General features: G+C 46.7%; 2 protein-coding genes and 1 pseudogene across 6 annotated transcripts in view; all 3 read right to left on the reverse strand.

Moving 5' to 3' along the window:
* The window catches only part of LOC126486747 (zinc finger protein 14), a 28365-nt gene extending 24687 nt beyond the window's left edge, over positions 1 to 3678 (reverse strand). Inside the window, exons 1-3 of one of the 2 annotated variants that reach the window (XM_050119199.1) lie at positions 3572 to 3678; positions 2606 to 2759; positions 220 to 286 (exon numbers count right to left, since the gene is read on the reverse strand). In XM_050119199.1, coding sequence (XP_049975156.1) covers positions 220 to 234 — 15 coding nt within the window. In that variant the 5' untranslated portion in view covers positions 235 to 286; positions 2606 to 2759; positions 3572 to 3678. Of the gene's footprint in view, positions 1 to 219; positions 287 to 2605; positions 3542 to 3571 lie in introns of those variants that run through there. The other variant, XM_050119200.1, reaches the window with a different exon arrangement.
* A 6811-nt stretch (positions 3679 to 10489) lies between these two features.
* LOC126486756 (heterogeneous nuclear ribonucleoprotein A1-like) lies at positions 10490 to 12529 on the reverse strand (annotated as a pseudogene).
* A 968-nt stretch (positions 12530 to 13497) lies between these two features.
* The window catches only part of LOC126486746 (zinc finger protein 82), a 34986-nt gene continuing 24985 nt past the window's right edge, over positions 13498 to 23498 (reverse strand). For 2 of the 4 annotated variants that reach the window (XM_050119186.1, XM_050119187.1), the window contains 3 exons: positions 22581 to 22707; positions 18533 to 18625; positions 13498 to 15014 (listed from right to left, as the gene is read on the reverse strand). In XM_050119186.1, the coding sequence (XP_049975143.1) occupies positions 13600 to 15014; positions 18533 to 18625; positions 22581 to 22707 (1635 nt within the window). In that variant the 3' untranslated portion in view covers positions 13498 to 13599. The remainder of the gene's footprint in view (positions 15015 to 18532; positions 18626 to 22580; positions 22708 to 23498) is intronic. The other 2 variants (XM_050119188.1, XM_050119189.1) reach the window with 2 other exon arrangements.

The following is a 23498-nucleotide window of genomic DNA, read 5'->3' on the forward strand; positions in this document are numbered from 1 at the left end:
GGGGGGGGGGGGGGGCTGAGCCTGGGAGGAAGCGTGAACAGCAATGGGCTGTGTCTCCAACCCTCTGCAAAGAGAGTGGGGTGGGTGTGGCATAGAGCATCATGTCCACAGCCATCTAGAAACTGATGCCCAATGTGCTGTGCACACTGCAGTCCCAGCACTCGGGAGGCAGACAGCAGACTCACACATCTGAGGGAAAGGAGAAAAACATTAACCTACCTGGGCCAGGGCCATAGTGTTAGAACTGCAGGAGCTGGTCGGCTCTTCGCTGTTTCTCTACGGAAAACTGTGGGGTACAGAGAAGCAAAACTGGTATTCTTTTATTAAAAGAACTCATGAGTCCAGATGTGCCTAAAAGTTCCCAAATTAATTAATGTTAGTTAGTAAGAGCAGCTTTCCCCTCTCCCACCGCCATTCTTGCTTCTGAATCATTCCTCATTACTGTACCCATCCCCAAGCCCACCCGAGACCAGGGATTTCTACAGAAAGCCCTTGAGGCAACCAAACATGAGATGGGCATGGTGGGGGAGCCCAGGTTCCCCTAAAGGATTCTGACTGAGGTCAAACACCGCATCATAAACACAAAGAAACACACACACACATTGATAAATATAAAAAGAGCACTTGCTCTTGCAGAGGACCCAGGTTCAGTTCCCAGCACCCACACATCTATAACAGCACTCACAACATCTATAACGCCAGTCCCAGGAAATCTGACACCTTCTTCATACTTCCTCAGGCACCAGTCATGAATGTGGTTCAGGCAAAACACTTGCACACATAAAATAAACTCAAAGAAAAGCTGTCCCATCATGGGCAGCTGGCCGGCAGTCCTTGTTTGTCCATGGATAAAGCAAATGTACCACACTACTCCTGATTCCTGGACACAGGAGAGGAGGAAAGCCGGAATTATTGTAACAGATAGCGGACCATACCGAACCCTTAACTACACTGCCAAGTACTACCTTCGGGTTTTACAATGCTTTTCTTCTTTGTTTCGGGGAGGGGAGCTGTCGCTGTCACACTGAGGACAGCATCTAAGGCTTTAGATACGGCAGGCCAACAGCATACCACATCCCCAGCCCTCAGTTAACACATCTACTCAGAGCTACCCTATATAGTAGGCCTCGTCTTTCACATGAGGGAACTACATACAGCGTGAAGGGCTAAATCAAACCAGGACAAAGCAGCAGGTTTCAGCGTCATACCCTAGCAATTCAGCTGCAGAACCCACACCACTGTTACTGCATTCCTCCCTAAGACACGAATCAGTGGCCTACGATGAGCTCACTCTGAAAACACGACCCAGCCAGGCGGTGGTGGTGCAGCACTTGGGAAGCAGAGGCAGGCGGATCTCTGTGAGTTCGAGGCCAGCCTGGTCTACAAGAGCAAGTTCCAGGACAGGCTCCAAAGCTACAGAGAAACCCTGTCTCAAAAAACCGAAGGAAAAAAAGAAAAAGAAAAGACGATCCCTCTCATCTTTCCTCTCCTCATGAGACTCAAAAGCAGAGGACTCTTGGGAGATGACTCGGGGTACAGTGCTTGCCTCCAACACACAAGGCCTTGGACTGGAACCCCAGCACTAGAAGCAGGGGTCCGAAAGCAAAAGACCCTGTTACCAAGCAAACTGGTTTACTCACAGACATCCTAACACAGCTGGGAAAATGCAGCTCCGGAGGGAAATGTCAGGCGGCACTGAACACTCATTCATCCCTTGTGTGAGTAAGCACTGGGAAGAGGGTGCAGAACCTGCCCTGTTCGTCACTGAGACAGAAGGCCAAAGCACCAGGTTAAGCGGTCACTTCGGGTGTTAAAGCTGGAGACGAACGGGGAAAAGCCTGTAGCCTGTTACAAAATCGTGACTGACAGACACACTGAGGACGGGAGCTGCACTGGAGCAATTAGAATGGGAGGGTGAGACGGGGCTGTGAGCCACTCCTGCCCCCACAAAGTGCTGTTGATAGCCCCAACTTGGTGTATGCTAGAATAGCTCTCTACCAGTGAGGTGCACAGCCAGCCCCCAGACAAAAGGCTTTGAAGGGGACCTGTGATGCAGGAGTTTGAAGGGCTGCCCCTGCTGAGATGGGATTAGAAGAGACACATATTAACTGAAGATCAATGCTATCGTGGCTGGGCATAGTGGCACGGTTGGCAGTGCAGCCTGGAGGTGAGGCAGGAAGATCACCCACAAATTCAAGGTCAGCTTGGGTTACATAGTGAATTCCTGGTCAGTATGGATGCAAACTGAGCCTCTGTAAAAAAAAAAAAAAAAAAAAAAAAAAACCCACTAAAAGTGCTATTTATAGGTAATAAGAGTGGTTTAGCAAATGAATCTTCCCCAATAATTAAAAACAAACTAGCAAAGCAAGCCTCAAGGGTAGGAAAGCTGCATCCTGAAACGCAGAGATGGATCCGCAGGCAAGACCCCAGACTGCTCCGCAGAGGACCCCCAGTTCCCTGCACCCACAAGACTGCAACTCCAGTTCCAGAATCCGACACCCTCCTCAGACACCAGTCACACAGTTCCCTGCACAGACGTAAAAGCAGGCAAAACACCAACGCATGAAAACAAAAATTTTAAAAATATATATATTTTAAAAGAAACCTGTGGGGCTGGAGACATGGCTCAACGGTTAGGAGCAGTGGCTGCTCTTGCAGAAGATCCAAGTTCAATTCCCAGCACACACATGGGAGGCTCACAAACATCTGTAACTCCAGTTCCTGGGAACAGGACACCTTCTTCTGGCTGCCACCGGCACCTGTACTCACATAAATATAAATAGGAGAAGTATAAATTTAAAAAGAACCCTGTAACCTCACAAAGAAGGGATGGGCCTGAATTTAACAACAGAGGCATAACCTATGAGTGATGGTTTCTATTAACTGCATGAATCCGTCCCTTCTCCCTGGACTAATTAACACCGAACTGCCCCTTCTTTTCAGGCCAAGCTGATTTTTACTCTTTCACAGTAAAGAGTAGTAAATGTCTCCGCTCGGAAAGATAAGGATTACAATTCATAGGAAAGAGAAAGTAACTTGGCTAATTTTTTTTTCCACATATATAACAGGAATGTTGAGTTTCTACGTAACGCAACGTTTCCTCCATCCATTTGACTCCCTCGCCTCCAGAAGAGGAACAAGATCTGGATGAAGGACGAAGGTGCTGGGCGACGCGGCCTCGGGACACACCCCCGCGACCAGTCACTCCCCCCCACCACTTCCACACACACAGCCTGCTGGAAACGGAAAGCCGCGGACAGAGAAACTTCTCGCCACCGGAGGGGCAAGCCTGAGAGGCGACGGCCACCCCGGGCAGCCTTAGGGGCGCGCGGACAAAGCCGCTCTGCCATTGCGGCTGTGTCGTTTTTTGTTCGGGGGGCCTTCACTCTGGGGCTCGCACACGTAACTCGGAGCCATGCTGGGCCTCTGAGCCCTGCAGCGGGAGGACGGAGGACACGGCGGGGCACCCGGTGTCCACTCAGCGTCACCGACGCCAAGTCTCTCAAACTAACGGAAAGCCAAATCCGCGCCGCCCCCTCTCCCATTTACTCAGTACCGGCGACCAACTCACCTCTCGCAACTGCCGGGCGCTAGGCAGCCGGAAAGATGCCGCGCGGAGGCCGGTGGGAAATGTAGTCTAACGTGGGAAAAGACTGGGTCGCCAGCCGCGGAGTGCGCAAGCGTGGTCGGGGTCGTGAGGGGGCGGAGGCCTCTGGGTGTGATCGAGGACCAACTGGAGGGGATGGGACATCCTCCTAACCCCCACCCCACTGAGCAGCCTGGCTCTTCGGGGTGGGTGGGGTTTGTGTTGTTGAACTACTGGGGTTAAGAACTTGCGCTCCCATCATCATAGGCTCAATATGTGAGATAATCAGAGTAGGTACTCAAAACACACATCCCAGTGAGGGCGTGTAGGCATATACCAGGACACTCAGTAAAAACATCCTCGGGGGAATGAAGAGATGGCTCAGCGTTAACAGCACTGCCCTCTCTCCCAGAGGACCTGGGTTCAGTTCTCAGCACCTACACGGCAGCTCACAACTGTCTGTAATTTCAGTTACACCTGACACCCTCACACAGACATACGTGCAGGCAAAACGCCAATGCGTATAGATTAAAAATAAGCTACTTTTAAAAGACATCCTCTAAAAGAGGCTCAGTGCGGTCTACCCATGGAAAGGTTGCTCAGGCTCCTCGGTGTTCTCCCTTTTCTTTCATCCCACTGTTCCTTCTAGCCATCCCTTCCGGCCAGTAAGTGTATTGTTGTATTGGTTGATATTGTTGGAGATGAAGTCAAGGCCTCACAACGACTAGAAGGAAAATTCTGCTTTTTTTCTAACATCTTTGTATTTGTGCCAGACCTCATGGCACAAATCCCAACTTCAGGAGGCTGAGGCAGGAAGACTGCAAATTCAAGATGAATAAAAATAAATACAATGAGGACATTATAAGCACTGGAGCTTACGACATGGCTTTGTAGTGGGCGCAGGAAGAGGTTCATGTGAGGTGGCCGTGACACCACCCTCGGGTCACAAAATCCCTTGCTTTCTCTTGTCTGACCTGGACACTCGCATTCCTACTCAGCTTACTTGGACAGTCCCACACCATTTATTTGACCAGGCTCTGGCCTCTCCCTTATTTTCTTTGTCTCTTCCTAAATGCAAGCTTATACAATATGTAGATGGTCTTCTCCTTTGCAGTACGTCCCTGCAAATTAACCAGGCAGACATCCCTACCTTATTAATCTTTCTGTCCAGCTGGGGGTCTAGGAGCTCACCCTCTAAGGCCCAGCTGTCCACTCCTTAGGTTTCATATCTGGGATTAGCTATCGCTGGAAGTTATAAGGCCATTACCCTAGCTAGAAAACACTTAATCCAGTCACTCACAGTCCCCACCACAAAGGATGAAATCCTGAAATCCTGTCCTTCCTAGGGAGGGCCAGCTTCTTACACTCTTGGATTCCTTCTTTCCCTCCTCTACCCACCCCAATATAAGGTGGCCCTCGGACCCTCACATGAACCTCTTTTTTTACCTGTTACCAAAGGATTTCATAGGCTCCAAAGCTTACAGACTGAAGCATGACTTTAAAAAAAATGGGGTTCAACCTGAAATGACTAAAAGCCCTCTTCACTTAGAGGAGGCAGCCTGGGGGTTTAACTGCTGCGCAGACTGGAACTGGTGTCTGACAGCAGCAATGCCATTGTTCTCACCCATCAGAAGAGCTTTTCTAGTCTTTTGATTAATATGGATTTAAGAAAACTGTGATATGTTAAATTGTGGATTTATTGTTAATTCCTATTCTAGAATTATGATATTGACCTGATAATGTTTGTAACTGTTTATAAGATGTAGAGGAAAGTTTGCCGCACCCTGTAAATGTTTGGATTTAATTCATGTGTTAAGAGTTCTAGATTTTGATACAGTATAAAATTGTTAAGAGGTGCTCTAGGCTGAGTGGTGGTGGCACAAGCCTTTAATCCAGTACTCAGGAGGCAAAGGCAGGCAGATCTTTGTGAGTTCGAAACCAACCTGATCTACAAGAGCTAGTTACAGCAGAGGCTCCAAAGCTACAGAGTAACCCTGTCTTGGAAAAAAAAAAAAAGAAAGAAAAGAAAAGAGATGCTCTAGACCAGATGAAGAAACATTTTCAACTCAGGTGACCCTACTCTCCTTTAAATAGGAGACTGTAGCTTTTAGGAGCATGATTATTCATAAAACATTATGATCTCTCCTGACTAGAAAGTATGGCTCCAAGACACAGAGCCCAAAGGTATTTCTGAAAGACCCTGGAAGAGGACCTTCCCTCGGGAGGAGACTCCCCGGAAGCCAAGGAACAGGCCGAGTCCACACTGATGCAAATAGCAAGAGGTTTATTGAGCGCCTGCCGACTGGAGGGCGGGCTTTTTATAGGAAAGAGCAAAAAGCAAGTTTACAGAAGCAGAAAAGCGTGGTTATCGGTTGGGCGGAATGAGGCAGGGGGGGTGCGGGAGGGGGGCATGAATGGTTTTCCTCTCCCAGCATGGTTGTCTGGCAATAGATATCCTGTTCTTACCTTATAGATATCCTGTTTTTCAGCCATCCTGCTTTGTGTCCTATCTTTATAGATATCCTGTTTTGCAATCATCCTATCTCGTAGACTTCCTGCTCTCCTAAGCAAATGTGATGTTCTCATGAGAGCAGGCTAGAATCTCTCAAGTAAACAGGACGTTCTCCCGGGGAGCATGCTAGCTGCGGGTTTTGAGGAGGGGGTCTGTAGGGTCTTTCATTTCTCTCCCTTAATCTCTTTTGTTTACAGAGATCAGCAGTCAGGGATTTAAAGCTTCTTCCCAGACGCCTAAGACAGAAGCTCACATAATTAAGATGCCTGTTTCTGAAGACGGGTAAATTTGGGTAAATGGGGAAGTCGGCCTAAGGCAGACATGATCATCTGTCCTGTTGCAGGAGCACAGGTTTTATTAAAATTAAAAAGAGGGAATGGATCTTAGGGCTGTATTATACAGGCCCATATTTCTACATTGTATGGTGGCGAAACTTTCAGGGCACAATTTACACCTGTCACACAGAAGGTGGTCACCTAGCCTTTTGAGACAAACTGCCACCATCCTAAACAAAGGGTCAGGATAAGCCAATATCACTCTGCTCCCACTTTGTAATTTGGGAAATTTCCTGGGGACAAGGTGTTAATTCAGTCTGCGTGACAGAGTAGCCCGCTACTCAGGAAACAGAATGTTAATGAACCTCCCCCTCAGTTTACCTTTTGATGTAAAAGCTGTTTGGATAATTAACGCAGGTGATCTTCAGAATTTGAATGAACCCTGAGACTCCCTCCTGATATTGCTGTGTGAACTGTGTCTCAATTATTCCCACACCTCCATGCTGGTCCAAAAGGTAACTTATGTCGGGCAGGACCACGACAGGTCACTAAAGCAAAACAGCCAGTCACTGGCTCTACCTCAGTCTCATTCTGAGATTCCTGGAGGCAGGATCACCATTTTGGGGCTGAGGTAGAGGTAAGAGCCAGTCTGAGTTTTTATCAGTTGTGCTTCAACAGCCAGGACTGCTCCTAAGGGGCTGAGGTTGTTGTTATAGCTATGAGGGAGAGCACAGGCAGAGACATCTGAAGGAGTTTGGGATAGAGGGGTGGGGTATGCCAGTCAAGCTGCCTCTGTAACAGGTTCTGGGGATACTGAGAGAAGCTGATGGACAGTGTCTGCTTTGATATGTTAACGGGGAGCTCAGCCTTTTTTATCTGTCTGAGTTTGAGACCAGTGTGGGCTACAGAGTGAATTCAAGGTCAGTGTATTAGGGTTCTCTAGCACACCAGAACTGATAAAATGAATATACATAAGATTTAATTATTTCTATTAGCAGCACATTCACACAGCCTAGAAGAAAGCACAGCAAGGTGCCAGGGGGCACCTGGCAATACTGACTTGGCATTTCTAGTAAAAGGGTTCCTTAGGAATGGTATGGAACAAACCCAAAGGAAATCCATTTACTCAATCAAGAATAGCACATGGTTATTTCCTTGATATTGGGAGCAGGAATGAATGCCTCCCAGCACCACGAGTACCAAGGTTTGCTTTGGAGGTTCTTTCCGGTGTAACAAATTTTAAAGATCAGTATAAGTATCCAGGAAAAATTGCACAAAATTTTATCTTTTTGCAGTTGACAAAGCTGACCGGAAACCACGTCCCTGGGGCGGGGAGGGCAGGGGAAGGCGTATTAAAAGGAGCGCTAAGCTCTCTAAATATTTTCATAGTGAAAGTTATAACTGTGCCCATATTTAAATTTTAAATGTACATTTTAATTAATGTGACAATCGTAAGTACAGATTTGAGTCACAAGGTAGCAGAAAACACTTCTCTAACTTAGATAAATTCTATCTGAAACTTGAGACCGGCTCTTAGACGATCTTGGCTCTCCTCAGACTTGCTAAGTAGCCAAAGTTGGCCTTTACTTCCTTTTGCTTCTTTCCAGAGTTTATCACCATTCCCAGCCTTGGGCTTTATTTTATTTTTCGAGACAGGTTTTCTCTGTGTAACAGCCCTGGGGGACTTTATTAGGAACAGACGATTCTGAGGCTGGAGGGAAGGCTTAGTGATTGAGAGCACTTACTGCTCTCGCAGAGAGGACACATATGGCGGTTTACAACTGTCTACAACTTCAGCTCCAGAGAACCTGAAGCCTTCTTCTGGTTCTGGTCTTCACAGGCACCAGGGACGTATGTGCCGCACATATACGTAGGCAAACCTTCATACATAAGTATTTTAAAAAGAAGATTACAATTCTGGGATGAATTTCTTTTTCCTTTTTTTAAATCAAATTTTTGAGACAGGGTTTCTCTGTGTAGCCCCGGCTGTCCTGGAACTTGCTTTGTAGACCAGGCTGGCCTTGAGCTCAGAGATCCACCTGCTTCTGCCTCCTGAGTGCTGGGATTACAGGTGTGCGCCACCATGCCTGGCCTCATGAATTTCTTTTATAAAGGAACGTGGAGAGGGGAGTGGTAGCTCATATCTGTATCCCGGCACCTGAGCGCTGAGGCAAGAGGATTACCAATAATTTGAAACCAGTCTTGGTTATAGTGAGATGTTATAGGAGGGAGCTTGTTTGTTCCTGGCTGCCCAGACTCGGAAAAACAAAACACCCAGAAAGTACATTATTTAAATCACTGCTTGGCCAATCACTTAAGTGTATTGCTAGCTAGTTCTTCTATCATTGGTTAACCCATTTCTATTAATCTGTGTATCGCCATGTGGCTGTGGCTTACTGGGTAAAGTTCTGTCCAGCGTCTGTCTCTGGCAGGGCTACCTGGCTTCTCTCTGACTCTGCCTTCTTTCTCCTTGAATTCAGTTTAGTTTTCCCTGCCTAGCTTTGTTCTGTCTTGCTATAGGCCCAAAGCAGTTTATTCATTAACCAATAAAAGCAACAGGTATACAGAAGGACTTCCACATCAGTGAGATACACCTCAAAAACAGAATGAGACAAAACAAAACAGAAACATGGGCAAGACATAAATTAGCAAGTTGCATCATTTAGTCATAGAGTAGCTATTTAAAGATATTCAACACATTATTAATCAGTAAAATATGACAACACCTATTAGGTCCAGGAAGTGGAGGCAGGAGTATTAGGAGTTCAAGGCCAGCCCAAGTTACCTAATGCCCTGTCTCAAAATACCACCACCATCACCACCATCACCACCACACATTCCAGGAACGGGGACAGAAGGAGCAGTTTTGCTGGTTGAAGATACTGGAAGCTGTCAGTAGAATGGTGCTGTCCCCTTCAATGGCAGTAGCTACTGAGATTGAGAAAGAATATAAATTGATAAAGATTATCTTGCTTGGTTGGACAGTAATGACACACACCTTTAATCCCAGTGCTTGGGAGGCAGAGTCAAGAGGATCTCTGTGAGTTCAAGGTCACCCTGGTGTACAACGTAAGTTCCAGGACAGCCAGAGATGTTACACCTGGAAACCCTATCTCAAAATAAAGAAAAAAACAAAGAACAACAGAAAGGAAACTTGCTTTTTGTTAAACACTCTAGAAAATTTATGCAGAGCAAGAAACATACTGAAATTTAACAAGGCATTTTTCAGACGTTGATTAAGTACAACATTGACCAGTAAATGGTTTAGGGTTGCGGAGATGGCTCAGTGGCTTTAAGTACTTGCCACGAACTTGAGACCTGGAGTTCAGATCCCTAGACCCTGCTTAGAGGCTGAGCAGGCATGGTGTTCCGCCTGTAGTTTCGGCCTTGGAAGGCAGACAGAGGATCCCTACAGCAAGCTGCCTCACGAGAACAGCCACACTAACCCTGGCTTTGGGCTTTGAATGAGACACTTTGCCTCACTGGATAAGGTGGAGAACCACTGAGGATGATTCCTGGCATCAAACCCAGGCTTCCACATGCAGAGATCCTCTCATACATAAAAAACATGCATATACACACATGCACACCATACACACACAATGGAAAGAGAAAATACAAGCTTAATTAGATATGCACATAGAAAGCGCAAGTGACCTTTCTGATTGAAAGTCACCTTTTTAGTTTGTGTGGGGTTGTTGTGCAGAGTTTGGGTGGGACCCACAGCCTTCTACACACTTGCTTGTCCTTTACCACTGAACTATATGCACCAATCTTTTTTTTTTTAAGACACATTTATTCAGCGTCATGATCGGACTATTCCATTTAGCAATCAACAGCATGGGTAAAGAAAGGTCTAGAGTAAAACCCTCTGCTGGAATGTTTTACACGTTCCACAGAACAGAAACTAAAATGAATGGCCTGTTATACGAGAGTCACAAATTCAGTCCTGGAGTTTTTTTGCCCATGCAAGTACTGTTTAAAACATGTCTTCTCTGTAGCAGCCAGGCCATGCCACCACTGGGCTTGGCTGAGTTCACAATCTGTTGTGACCTGTAGCTTCCCTGGCACTTCTCTGGCTCTCCTCTCCTGCAAAGCTTTGTTTCCTGGCTGCAATCAGAACCTCCTGTCACTGCCACAGCTGCTGCTGCTGCTGGAACCACCATAGCCACTTCGGTTTCGTGGTTTAGCAAAGTACTGGCCTCCACCACCATAAGGGCCAGAGCTTCTGCCTCCAAAGTTTCCTCCTTTTCTTGGTCCAAAATTTGAAGACTGATTGTTGTAATGGCCAAAACCATTGTAGCTTCCACCACCAAAACTGCTTCCATCATTACCAAATCCATTATAGCCATCCCACTGCCACCATATCCACCTGGTGGGAACCACAGACCATCAGACCCTGAATTTTCTATTTTCCTGCTGGAGTAAACAGCTTGTTTTCCTGTGCTTTTGCAGCTGCTCTGAGCACAAGACCCTGATGGCAGGAGAGTGGTTTCTCGTGGCTTGCAGCTGAAGGAACCTGAGAGCTAGGGCGTGGCCATTGGTCAGGGAAGACACTATATAAGCTGCCCTGGAACACAATAAAGTTGGCGTTCTTGGTGTTCTTGTTTTAAGGATGACCCGGTCTCTGTCTCTGTATGTATGTGTTTCAATCTCCAGGCCCTTGCCCAGCTCCGGAACCGGAACCGTCTATAGTGCAGGCGGTACCTACAGGCGTAGTACGGGCGCTACACCCGCTACAGGACCGCGATACACATAGTGGTACAGATGCTACATCCACCACCAACCACCACGACTGCCACCGAAGTCACCACGACCACTGAAGTTTTCCCCTCAAACAAAATGTCACTGCCGCCAAAACCGACTCCACAACCACCGCTAAAGTTTCTAGAACCTCTTCGACCTCTTTGGCTGGACGAAGCACTAGCCATCTCCTGCAATGATCGGGCTTTTCTTACTTCAGAGTTGTGCCTGTTCACAGTATGGTCCACAGAGTCATGCTCACCAAAGGTGACAAAAGCAAAACCTCTCTTTTTTCCACTGCCTCTGTCAGTCAGGATTTCAGTGTTCCCATGTCGCGCCCGCCTCGACCAGCAAGGAAGACGCAACACCAGAGCTCTTCTTGCAAGACCTTGTTCACAGCAATCTTTCTCCTTCTCTTTCTCTTTCTCTCCGGGCAAACCTCTCCCAGCCCTTAAAAAGGCACAGGCCGCCAACCCCGGATTGCCAGGTGGGCACCGCCCATAGGTCCACGCATATGCAAGCAGCTGACAATCATTGCGTGATAATAGCATGAGTCAGGCCTTAGCCATAATAGGAGTTGATTATCACAGAGAGCACTCTCTTTCGGCTTTCGGGATCGCGGAGGGCAGAAGCCAGCACCATCAGGTGCGGCTCCACGCAGCTCTCTACACATCGCCATCAGGTGCGGCTCCACGCAGCTCTCTACACATCGCCATCAGGTGCGGCTCCACGCAGCCATACTGCTCAAAATAATCTCACAGGTGATATTCTTTCCACAGTGAAGCGGGCACCTGGTCTCTGAGACCCCTCTCTTGACACGGCGCTCTTAGGTTCCACAGCTCTTCCTATGCGGTCTTCATTCACAGCGGCACCCACTTCCTCCACAGGGGCGTAACAAACCCAAAGCCCCTGGATCGCTTGGTGTTTGGCTCTCTCATTACCACGCAGACTCTCGTCAGTTGTTTCGAAGCTCAGCACTCCAACGAAGAGCTTCGGCAGCCGTTCCGTCTCCCTGGGAGACTCTGACTTAGACAAATGTATTCCAAAAGCAATCATTTTTAGCTCCAAAGAAGCAAGTAGCTTGTTCCCTAAGTGAACAATTTATTTGATAAAGGAAGAAAAACAAGACAAATGGAAAAGCTCTTCAACAATGACCATGATAAAAGGACACAGGAGTCAGGATTAGGGGAGTCTCACTAGCTAAAACACTTGGTACATTAAAAAATACTACAGTACAGTGATTTTTTTTAAAAATGGGAATTATATTGTACATTATTAGGTTCTTTTTATGTTGCCTTTATTAAATATTGACTGAGACTACAGAATGTATACTGTTTTATTATTATCAAATTGCAAAGAGGTTCATACTCTGAATATTCTAATGAGTGGATGATGGAGCTATTCAGTGAGAGGCCCTGGGTTCAAACCTCAGTAGCACACCACCACCACCACCAAACACACACACACACACACACACACACACACACTGGAAGTGTTGATGCACACCTGTCAATGCCAGCAATCAGGAGACTGAGGCAAGAGGACTTGGAGGTCAAGGTCTGAGCTAGTCTGAGTTACACAGTAAGACTCCATAAACAACAAAACCACTTAACAAGAATCAGAAGTCTAAGATCAAGGAGGGATAAATGGTGGAGGGTGTTTCTACGTTCATCACACCTGTAGTCTCTCATATGAATTCTCGAGAGTTAAGTCACTATCATAAATTCAGTGGCTTTAAATAATGACCACTGCATTATTTTTGATTCTGCGGCCAGCTGACTCTTCTGCATGGTGTCAACTGAGGGCACTTAGTGGACTTGGGGCGTTGGCTGGTCTGGAAGATCCCGACTATTCCTAGCTGACGTCTAGTATCTTACGGTCATATCCAGAAGCCCAGCTTCAGCAAAGGAGCTACATGTCTGTGGTCCCTTCAGCCACATTTCCAAATATGACAGTTCAGGGCTTGAGAGAATATTCTGAGATGGAGCCACCCTGGTAATAAAGCATGGGCCCTGACAGCGGTGCGGACATGCTTCTACTATGTTTTCCTGGGCAAACTGACATCTGCCCATATTTCAGGAGGATGAGGACTGCACAACTTGGTGGAGTTTTGAAGAGCTTGCAGCCATTTTTGCCAGTTTTATATCATTTCACAAGTTTTATGTCATTTCACAAGTGAAAAAAGCTGCAGCACAGGAGCTGAGTGTTTTAGTATAACTGGAGTGATGGACTAGAGACCTGAGTGTTTTAGTATAACTGGAGTGATGGACTAGAGACCTGCGTTATTTCCCCCACATCTGTTCATATGTAGGCTAACTGGAGAAGAAGTGTGTTGAAGCGTTACAGTTGGAACAGACTGGATACAACACAACACATTAAATGAACACATTCCTTTAATGGTCTAAAGCCTCATATGCCAGGTGTGTTACATGTGTGAGCAAGAGAGATGAGCTGTAACCATCACAGAATGTCAGGAAGACTGCTCAGACTTTGCTACACTTGGCATTATGAATCTTCAGATGGTGGGTGAGGTGGGAGTGTTGTCTGAAGGCCTTCTTACACTCCTTACACTCGTAGGGCTTCTCGCCGGAATGGATTCTCAGATGCTGGATAAGAGAAGAGTTGAGGCGAAAGGCCTTCCTACACTCCTTACACTCAAAGGGCTTCTCCCCCGTGTGGATGCTCTGGTGCAGAGTAAGTTTCTGGCGCAACCTAAAGGCCTTCCCACACTCCTTACAGGCGTAGGGCTTCTCGCCGGCGTGGATGCTCTGGTGCTGTGTGAGCTGCGAGAGCAGCCGGAAGGCTTTCCCACACTCTTTGCAGCCGTAGGGTTTCACACCGACATGAACGCTCTGATGCGAGATGAGCTGGGAGTAGCGGCTGAACGCCTTCCAGCACTCCTTGCACTCATACGGCTTCTCGCCCGTGTGGATTCTGTGATGGAGAATAAGATGGTAACCCCGACTAAAGGTCTTCCCACACTCATTACATTCATAGGGCTTCTCGCCAGTGTGGATTCTCTGATGCAGTGTTAGCTGCTGTCGAACTCTAAAGGCCTTCCCACAGTCCTTGCATTCATAGGGCTTCTCGCCAGTGTGAAGTTTGTGATGGACTCTGAGGCCGGAGCCGCACAGAAAGTCTTTCCCGCACTCTTTACACTCGTAGAGTCTGTCAGCAATGTTCAGCTTCTGGTGTCGAGTAAGGTGTGCATACTGCCTGAAGGCCTTGCCACACTCTTTACACACATAGGGCTTCTCCCCAGTGTGGATCCTCTGATGGAGGGTGAGCTGTCCTCGTACCCTGAAGGCCTTCCCACATTCCTTACACACGTAGGGCTTCTCACCAGCATGGAGTTTTTGATGAGCGCGAAGGTCTGAGCCATATATGAAGGCTTCCCCACACTCCTTACACTCGTACAGCTTCTCACCGGAATGAAGCCGCTGATGTCTGGTGAGGTGTGCCGTCTGCCTAAAAGCCATCCCGCATTCCTTACATGTGTAGGGTTTCTCGCCAGTGTGGATTCTACGGTGGAAAGTAAGCTGCTGGCGGACTCTAAAGGTCTTCCCACATTCTTCACACGCATAGGGCTTCTCCACAAAATGGATTCTCTGATGTGGAGCAGCAGACGTACGCTTCTGGTAGGAGGCCATTTTTTCACATGTGACTTTCACTTGTCTGAGATAGCCGTCCTGAGATCCCTCTTCCACTTCTCTGAGATAGCCCTCCTGAGATCCCTCTTGGCTTTCATGTCTCCTTCTGGACTCCCATTCACTGTTTGAAATAAGGCCCTTCAGGCCACTGCTCCCCATTCTTTCCATTATCTTCCACTGGGATAAATTCACTTCATAAATGCCGTTTTCTGACGGTGACTGATTGGTCTCATCCTTAGTTTTCAAATCTGCAAGAAAGCAGACACATGCTGTTTCCTTTTTCTCAAGAAATAAACTCTGCAGTAGAGACAGAAGATAAAGAAGGCCATGTTCAACCAAACTCAAATCAGTGTCTTACACTCTCTGCAGTAGAAATAGAAAATAAAGAAGACCATGTTCAACCAAACTCAAATTAGTGTCTTATAATTTGGGGAGCAAAAGAGAATACTAGGAAAACAAGAACTTGTGTAAGAAAAGGCAGTGGTAACTAAACAAACATTTACTGCACTGGTTCATGAACCGAGGCGTGGATCAGGTCACTGGGTGGCTCACTACAAATACTGTTTAAACCTGGGTGTAGTGGCAAACGTCTTTAATCCCAATCTTTCTGCTATCGGGAAGAAGAGAGGTGAATCTGTGTGAGCCAGCCTCATCTATATAGTGAGTTAGTTCCAGGACAGCCAAGGTTACATAGTATAAGAACCTGTCTCATAAAAACAAAAATGAACAAAAAATCACAATACTGTTTAAATATTACCAAAACCACTTGGATAAAACTATAATTTTTGTTCCCACTTATCATGTGTGTGTGTTTGTGTGTATGATGTGCACTTGTGTGTAGATACATGTTTTGCATGTGTGTGGGTACACGTGGGGGGCACGTGGAGGCCTGAGAGTGATGGCAGGGATCATCCTCAATCTACCATGCATTTTATTCATGCATTCATTTTCTTTCAGGGAAACCCAGAGCAGTCTTGCTAGCTAGCGTGCTCTAGGGTAGTGCTACTCAACATGTGGGTTGCAACCCCTTTGGGGGGGGGGTCACATAAGATATCCTGCACACCAGATATTTATATTACCACTCACAACAGTAGCAAAATTACAGCTATGAAGAAGCAACAAAATAACTTTATAGTTAGGGGAGACCACAACACGAGGAACTGTATTAAAGGTCGCAGCATTAGGAAAGCTGAGGATCTCTAGGAGATTCTGTCTGTGTCGTCCAAGTTTGGACTTAGCAATGGATCTCCATACCTAACTGGCATTTACACGGCTTCTGGGGAACTGAACACATTTGTGCAGCAAGCACTTTAACCGCCAGATCAGATTCTAATTTTTATTAAACATTTAGGAGGCTGGAGAGATGGTCCAGTGGTTAAGAGCACTGGCTGCTCCTGCAGAGTAGATTTATTTACTTATTTTTTGTGGATGTTTTGCCTCCTTGATTCTTGTGCACTGTGCACATGCAGAGGTCAGAGGAGGGTGTTGAATCCCCTGACACTGGAGTTACAGATGTTTGTGATCCATCAGGTGGGCTCTAGGAACTGAACCTAAGTCCTCTACAAGAGCAGCAGCCCTCTTAATCATGGAGCCATAGCTCCAGGTCCTCCATCTTATTTCTGGAGACAGTCTCTGAACCTGGAACTTCTCAGTTCACCTAGACTGGCCGGCCAATAATCCTGGGATTCTCTGCCTCTCCTTCCAGGCATGGAGAACACACACACTGGCTTTTATTTAGATGCTAAGACTCTTCTAACTAGGGGCCTCCTGTTTGCACCAGAGCAAGAGCCTCATCAGCTGAGCTCTCTCACTCCACAGCTCTCCATTACTGGCAGTTTTACATTCTTACAGTTGTTATTGGCTTTCCTTCTCTGACTTTATAAAAAGGCGCTGGAGATGGATGCAGGGCCTCACACAGCTGCAACAGCGCATTGTTCAAGCCTCAGCTTTTCCTTACCTGAAGCTCTTTAAAGCCGACACAATCTTGACTCCCTCCCTACTAAGTCCTGAGCTCAGAGCATAATAGAGCTTGGCTCATTTCTTTATCGTAATCACCACTTGTTCTAAGTGTATCTTTGCCTCTAATCTCTCACAGTTTACTAAAGATGGTTAAATATTCTCTTCATGCAGCTAAGCTTGCTCAAGGCTCAGGTGTAGAGATATTTCATTTGTATTTTAATAAGTAAAGCATGCCTAAAGATTAGAACGCAAAACAGCCACCCTAGTCAGCCATAGAGGCCAGGCAGTGGTGGCCACAACTTTAACCCCAGCAGCCACACTAGTAAGCCAAAGAAGCAGGGCAGTAGTGGTGCCCATCTTTAACCCCAGCACTAGAGAGGAATATGAGGCGGGATGAGACAGGAGCTCGCTCGCTCTCAGTCTGAAGATTTCACAGAGGTAAGTGCTCTCTCATGGCTCAGTTCCTTTGCTTTTCTGATCTTCAGGTTGAACCCCAATATCTGTCTCTGGGTTTTATTATTTGTGCACAGACAGGGAGTTCACTCTTATGCCTTCCTCACTTTGCATCTGCCCTATGTCCGGTCTTTTCTTCCTTTCCTGTGGAACTTGAGGTTGGACTCAGGGCCTCACCAACACCAGGCAAGCCATAATTCAAAAGACTTCTTATGCTGGTCAGTGGTGGCGCACACCTGTAATCCCAGCACTCAGGGCAGAGGCAGGTGGATCTCTGTGAGTTGAACCCAGCCTGGTCTAGAGAGCAGGTTCCAGGACAGCCAGGGCTACACAGAGAAACCCTGCCTCGAAAAAAAAAAAAAAAAAAAAAAAAAAACGGCTTCTTATACCGTCACTTCAGCTGGGTTCTCTTCAGCGCCCGTTTCCTCTGTCGCAGAGCTAGTCACGTTTCCTCAGTCATGTGTCACAGCTCTGTGCGTCCTCCCCGCTCCAGTCCCTCATTGGAGAGACCTTTCCGGATCTCCTGAGAATATGACTGCATTTCCGCGCTGTATCTTACTGAGCTATATCTTACTGAGATGCTTAGGAACTCTTAGGGTAACGGAGGCAAAAGTTCTCACATATATCTGAATGTGGAGGACTCACTGACAAGGTCATAATACCTGCAGACCAGAGGACAGCAAGCCAAGAGGAGAAATCAGAGAAAAATCCCTTCCTGACTCCCATGGGCGCCAGGCATGCATGTGATGTACACACATACATGTAGGTCAAATATATACAAATATACACTGAAAAAATAAATAACTCCTTTAAAAATTTCAATTTTGTGAGGAAAGGTGGCCATAATGTTAAAAACTTTCCTGGGCCGATGATGTAGCTATAAAGTAGAACATTTGTCTCGAGCAAGAAGGCAGGCTCCTCCACAGACTGTGAAGCCTACCAAACACGGCAGAGCTTCCCTAGGTCCTGGCACTCCTCACAGCTCTCTGCCACTGCCTGCCACTCTATTCTCTGTGTATTTATAGCGACGGCGTCTCTCTAATGTCGAGGAGAATCTATAGGACACTGTCCTGGCTACCTATCGTACCTCTTTTTCTTTCTTTCTTTTTTAAACATTTATTTATTTATCATGTATACAGTGTTCTGCCTGCATGTGTGTCCACAGGCTAGACCAGAAGAGGGCATCAGATCCTATCAGGGATGACTGTGGGCCACCATGTGGTTGCTAGGAATTGAACTCAGGTCCTCTGGAAGAGCAGCCAGTGCTCTTAACTTCTAAGCCATCTCTCCAGCCCTCACGCCCCTTTCTTAGCTAGTTGAGTGTGTTCCCCAAGCCTCATAGACCCCCACTTACCTGAATTTTGTCTTCTTTTCCTCACAACCTTCCAGGGCTCTTTCCCTTGTTCCAGCAAGGAAATCACATCTGGTTTAGAAATGAAGCATCCTACTTAGAAGAGAAGAAAAACGAGGTAATGAGGAAATAAAACAAAAATTCAAAATTTCTATGGTTCATTTTAGTGAAATTTGTTACAAAACATAGGTTACCATGACAACTGATAAAGTCCTTAAAGAAGGTAAGCTGGTTTAGGAACATTCACATGAAGGTTATCTAATAAATGCAGGTTAGAGAGGAAGGGGAAAGAACCCTTGTGAGGCAGTAGGCAAGCTACTCCTTTGCTTAATTCTCTTTATCTGTTAAAAACATCAGTAGGAGTGTCTACTACAGGGACTGGAGAGATGGCTCTGTGGTTAAGAGCACACATTGCTCTTGCAGTGGGCCTGAGTTCAGTTTCTAGCACCCACAACTCCCAGCTCCAGGGAAACCTGCCACCCTCTTCTGGCCTCCTCGGGCACTGAATTCACAGGCACATGCTAAAACACACAAACACATACGGAAAAATAAATCATTAAAAAAATGTCTACTAGTCTGCAGCCATTACCCAGACACAGAGGAAGCAAGATGTGACTGCCTAGCTGAATAAGGTACCGAGCCACGTGGCTAACATAGACAGGAATAATGGGCTAATATAAGATGTAAGAATTAGTTAATAAGAAAAGTCTGAGCTACTAGGCCAACTAGTTTATAATTTAAAAAAGAAATGTCTACTACAGCTGGGTGCAGTGGCTCACGCCTGTAATACCTGCACTTGAGTGGCTGAAGCAAGAGGATGTTGAAATTGACTTTGAAGTCAGTCTGGGATACAAAGAGAGAAGCTATTTCTTTAATAATAATAATAATGTCTATTTTATGGCAGTACCTAAGCACTACCTAGCTGAACTATGGGTATCTCATTAGCTATTAATACTGTTACTTTACTGAGGGGAAAACAATTAGTTTCCCAAGAGACATTTACTGCTATTTCTTTATTTCTTTTTGTGTGGGTGTTTGTACATGTTTGTTGTGTTATGTGGGTGTGATGTGGGTATGCACTGGTTGGTGTGGATGTGTGCCTTGTGCAGGTGTGTGTGCGTGTTTGTGCATACACTGTGGAGACTAGAGATTGACATCAGTTGTCTTCCTTCAATAGCTCTTCGTCTTATTTAGTGTGTGTGTGTGTGTGTGTGTGTGTGTGTGTGTGTGTGTGCAGGCATGACAATAACAAGGTGTGTGTGTGGTCAGAGTACAACTTCCATGAGTTAGTCCTTTCCTTCCCTGGATGAGGCAGGGCCTCTCTCATCTCTGCTAGGCTGCATATTCTAGGCGGGTTGATAAGCTTCCGGGTGATCCTCCTGTTTCCACCTCCCATCTCACCAAAGGAGGGAACAGATTCACACCACTGCATCCAGTTGTTACATAAGATCCAGGAACTGAACTCAGGTTGTTGGGTTTTACGTTTCTACTGGTTTTAACCACTGAACGATCTTTCTGGTCTTCCAACTTATTTTTCGAAATAAGGTCCTTCATTAAACTTTAATATCACTGAATTGGCTAGGCTGACTGGCCAGTGAGCTTCAGGGACCTCCTATCTCTGCCCCGACCTGAGACTTACAGAAGTGTAAGGCCATCACGGTCTTTCACATGGGCTCTGAAGAGCTGAACTTGGGCGCTCGTTAATAATGTACACTTGTCCAGCTGAACCACCACCCCAACCTCACATACTACTATTCTTATGATGTTCTTAGATTTTTAAATTTCAGCCATGAAAGGTAATAAAACTGATAGTTCATTAGCAAAGGTAATGAACAAGCCAGGTAGTGGTGGCGCACACCTTTAATCCCAGCACTTGGGTGGCAGAGGCAGGTAAGTCTCTATGAGTTTCGGGCCAGCCTGGTCTATAGAGCAAGTTCCAGGACATCCAGGGCTACACAGAGATACCCTGTTACGAACCACCTCCCCCCCAAAAAACAAACAAACAAACAAAAACAAACAAACAAAAAATCCAAAGGTAATCAACTAGTTTACCTTGAGCTCTAAATAGATCCTGGTGACTTCACATACTACTATATAAACTATACATGTTCATTTGCTAGCAAATGAACTAGAAACAATGCACAGCTATTTCCTTACAGGTATGCCAACAATAAAACATATAAAGCAATTTGGAGTTCAGAAACAAAGTGGTGGCAAGTGGGATAGTTCAGCAGGGAAAAGCATTTGCCGTCAAGACTGGTGACCCAAGTTCAGAGTCCCCAGGACCCACATGGTAGAAGTGGGGATATTGTGGAATAATCCTTCTGCAAACTGTGAATATGTGTTACTCTCATTGTTATAAAGAGCTGAAAGGCCAGTAGCTGGGCAGGAGGTTAGGCGGAAAAGCCAAACTGAGAATGATGGGAAGAAGGAGGGTGGAGAGTGAAGAGAGATGCCAGCCAGTCATTGAGCAAGCAGGATGTGTAGAAAATGAGCCACGTGGTGAAGCACAGATAAGAAATATGGATTACTTTAAATGTAAGAGTTAGGTAGTAACAAGCCTGAGCTATAGATCAAGCATTTATAAATAATATTTAGTCTCTGTATGATAATTTGGAAGCAGCTACCAGGTCAGGGAGCAGGTGGTGTAATGGTCTTTCCTGTCCCTTTAAGAGACAAGCCCTGCCCACTCCCTCTCCTTTCCACCGCTGAGGCAGGCAGATCTTCCTTCTGCTTCAGGCCTGAGCTCTCTTCCTTTCTGTTTGTCTCCCAAAGAGGTAGCTGTTGCTGAGGCTCCTCTCCTCCCCACCCCTGTTTCTCTCTCTCTCTCTCTCTCTCTCTCTCTCTCTCTCTCTCTCTCTCTCTCCCTTCTCCCTTTTCCCTTTTCTCTTACCCCTCTACAACCCACTAAATAAATACCCAACCTCACTCTGCATGGTGTGCCTATCTGGCTATCTCTCACCCACCTGGCCTGCAGCTCCATGTGGGGCTGGCTGCACCAACCAGGTCTCTCACCCTCCATGTGTCTCCCTGCCTAGGACCCGCTGGCCCTCATGGCTCATAGTTACCTGCCTGGGACTGGCTGCTTTCATGGCCTGCCCTGGTCTCAGGACCTGCTGTCCACTGCCCACTGCCACTCAGGAACCTGTGGGGTGGTCTCAAGGCCTGCTGCTCACTGCCACTAAGGGACCTGCGGGGTGGTCTCATGGCCCACTGCCCACTGCCACTAGGGGACCTGCGGGGTGGTCTCATGGCCCACTGCCCACTGCCACTCGGGGACCTGCGGGGTGGTCTCATAGCCTGCTGCCCACTGCCACCACTCAGAGAACTGCAGCATTTTATTTAATCCATTACAGGTGGCAGGACAGGAAAGCTCCATCTACAGAGGGCCCACTCCTGCAATTTGTCCTCTGACCTCCCCATGTCACTGCACAGCTGTGGCCCCTTCCCCATGTGCATAAACAAAAAAATATTTTAAAAGCAAAATGTCTTGTTTGATAGTGATAAGACTACATTGAAGTCTAGCCTCTGAAGTAGCTCACATCAGCTATCCCACCACTCAGGAGGCTGAGGCTGGAGGGAGGTGGTAAGTTACAAACCACCCTGCCCTACAATAAGACCATGTCTCAAATAAGTAAAGAAAAGCTTTTAAGATGTTCTGCCATAAAAAGGGCCCGAAGGTCACACAAACATGGGGAAAGCGAATGTACTGAATGGAAGTACTCACTCCCGGCTAAACGTACCAACTATCTCCTTAGAACAGGAAGCAACTCAGGGGAGATGGCACGGGGGCAAGGGCACTTGCTGCCAACCCACGTCCACTCCCAGGACACACACAGTGGAAGAAGAGAACCAACTTTCAAATATTGTCCTCTGACCTCCACACACTAGCTACAGCTTGTGCATGCCCCTCCCTTACCACAAACGCAATAAACAAACAAAAAAAAAAATGTAAAAAAAAGCAAATGTTTTCTTGGAAAGTTATTCTGGAAATTTCCAGAGAGAACAGATGTTAGCACACACAATCAAGATGTCAAACAGACAGGCTTACCCAGCGAGGCCACATTGCGGTAGTTCTCCATCATCACGTCTTTGTACAGATCCCTCTGCGCTAGGTCCAGGTACTCCCACTCCTCCCGAGAGAAGGCTATGGATACGTCACTGAACATCACTGACACCTGAATGACAAAGCAGAAGACACAGCTAAAGCAACAAAAATCATCCAAAGCCCAACAAGAAGACGTGCAAGAGATGCTGAGAGAAGTGGGCATTTGCTGGTAGAGACAATTCTCCCTATGGAACATACCCACTGTGTAGCCCAGACTGGCCTTACAGAGATCCACCTGCTTCTGCTCCCACGTGTTGTATTAAAAGATCCAGCACAGCTCAGAAGTGGGCCACTATAGCAAACAGGCTTGAGCTGAGAGACTACAACAGGAAAATGAGGGTCCTGCAGCAAGGTGCTTATGTGTTCTAGAAGGGTCCTGCTACTGCTTTTCTCTTCCTCCTCTTCTCCCACAACTTCCACCCTCTCCCTTGTTATAAACTGTCACTTTCAGCTGCTACATACTCTGACATACCTCAAAAACCCAAACATGGATGGAAAGCAAAATCTGATCGAGCAGAACAATGAGAATGTGCTGGTCGGTTTTTGTCAGTTTAACACAAGCTACAGTCATCTGGGAAGAGAACCTCAATTAAGAAACTGCCTCCATCACACTGGCCTGTGGGCATGTCTACAAGACGTTCTCTTGATTGATGTGGGAGTGCCCACCGCGGGTGGTACACCTGGCCAGGTGGCTCTGGGTTGTTATATAAGAAAGATAGCTGAGCCAGGCGGTGGTGGCGCACACCTTTAATTCCATCATTTGGGAGGCAGGGGCAAGTAGATCCCTGTGAGTTTGAGGCCAGCTTGTCCATAGAGCGAGCTCCAAGACAGCTGTTACACAGAGAAACTCTGTCACAAAAA

Source organism: Alexandromys fortis, unplaced genomic scaffold (genome assembly GCF_014885135.2).
Source record: "Alexandromys fortis isolate MF-2015 unplaced genomic scaffold, M_Fortis_MF-2015_v1.1 scaffold_140, whole genome shotgun sequence".
Taxonomy (NCBI): domain Eukaryota; kingdom Metazoa; phylum Chordata; class Mammalia; order Rodentia; family Cricetidae; genus Alexandromys; species Alexandromys fortis.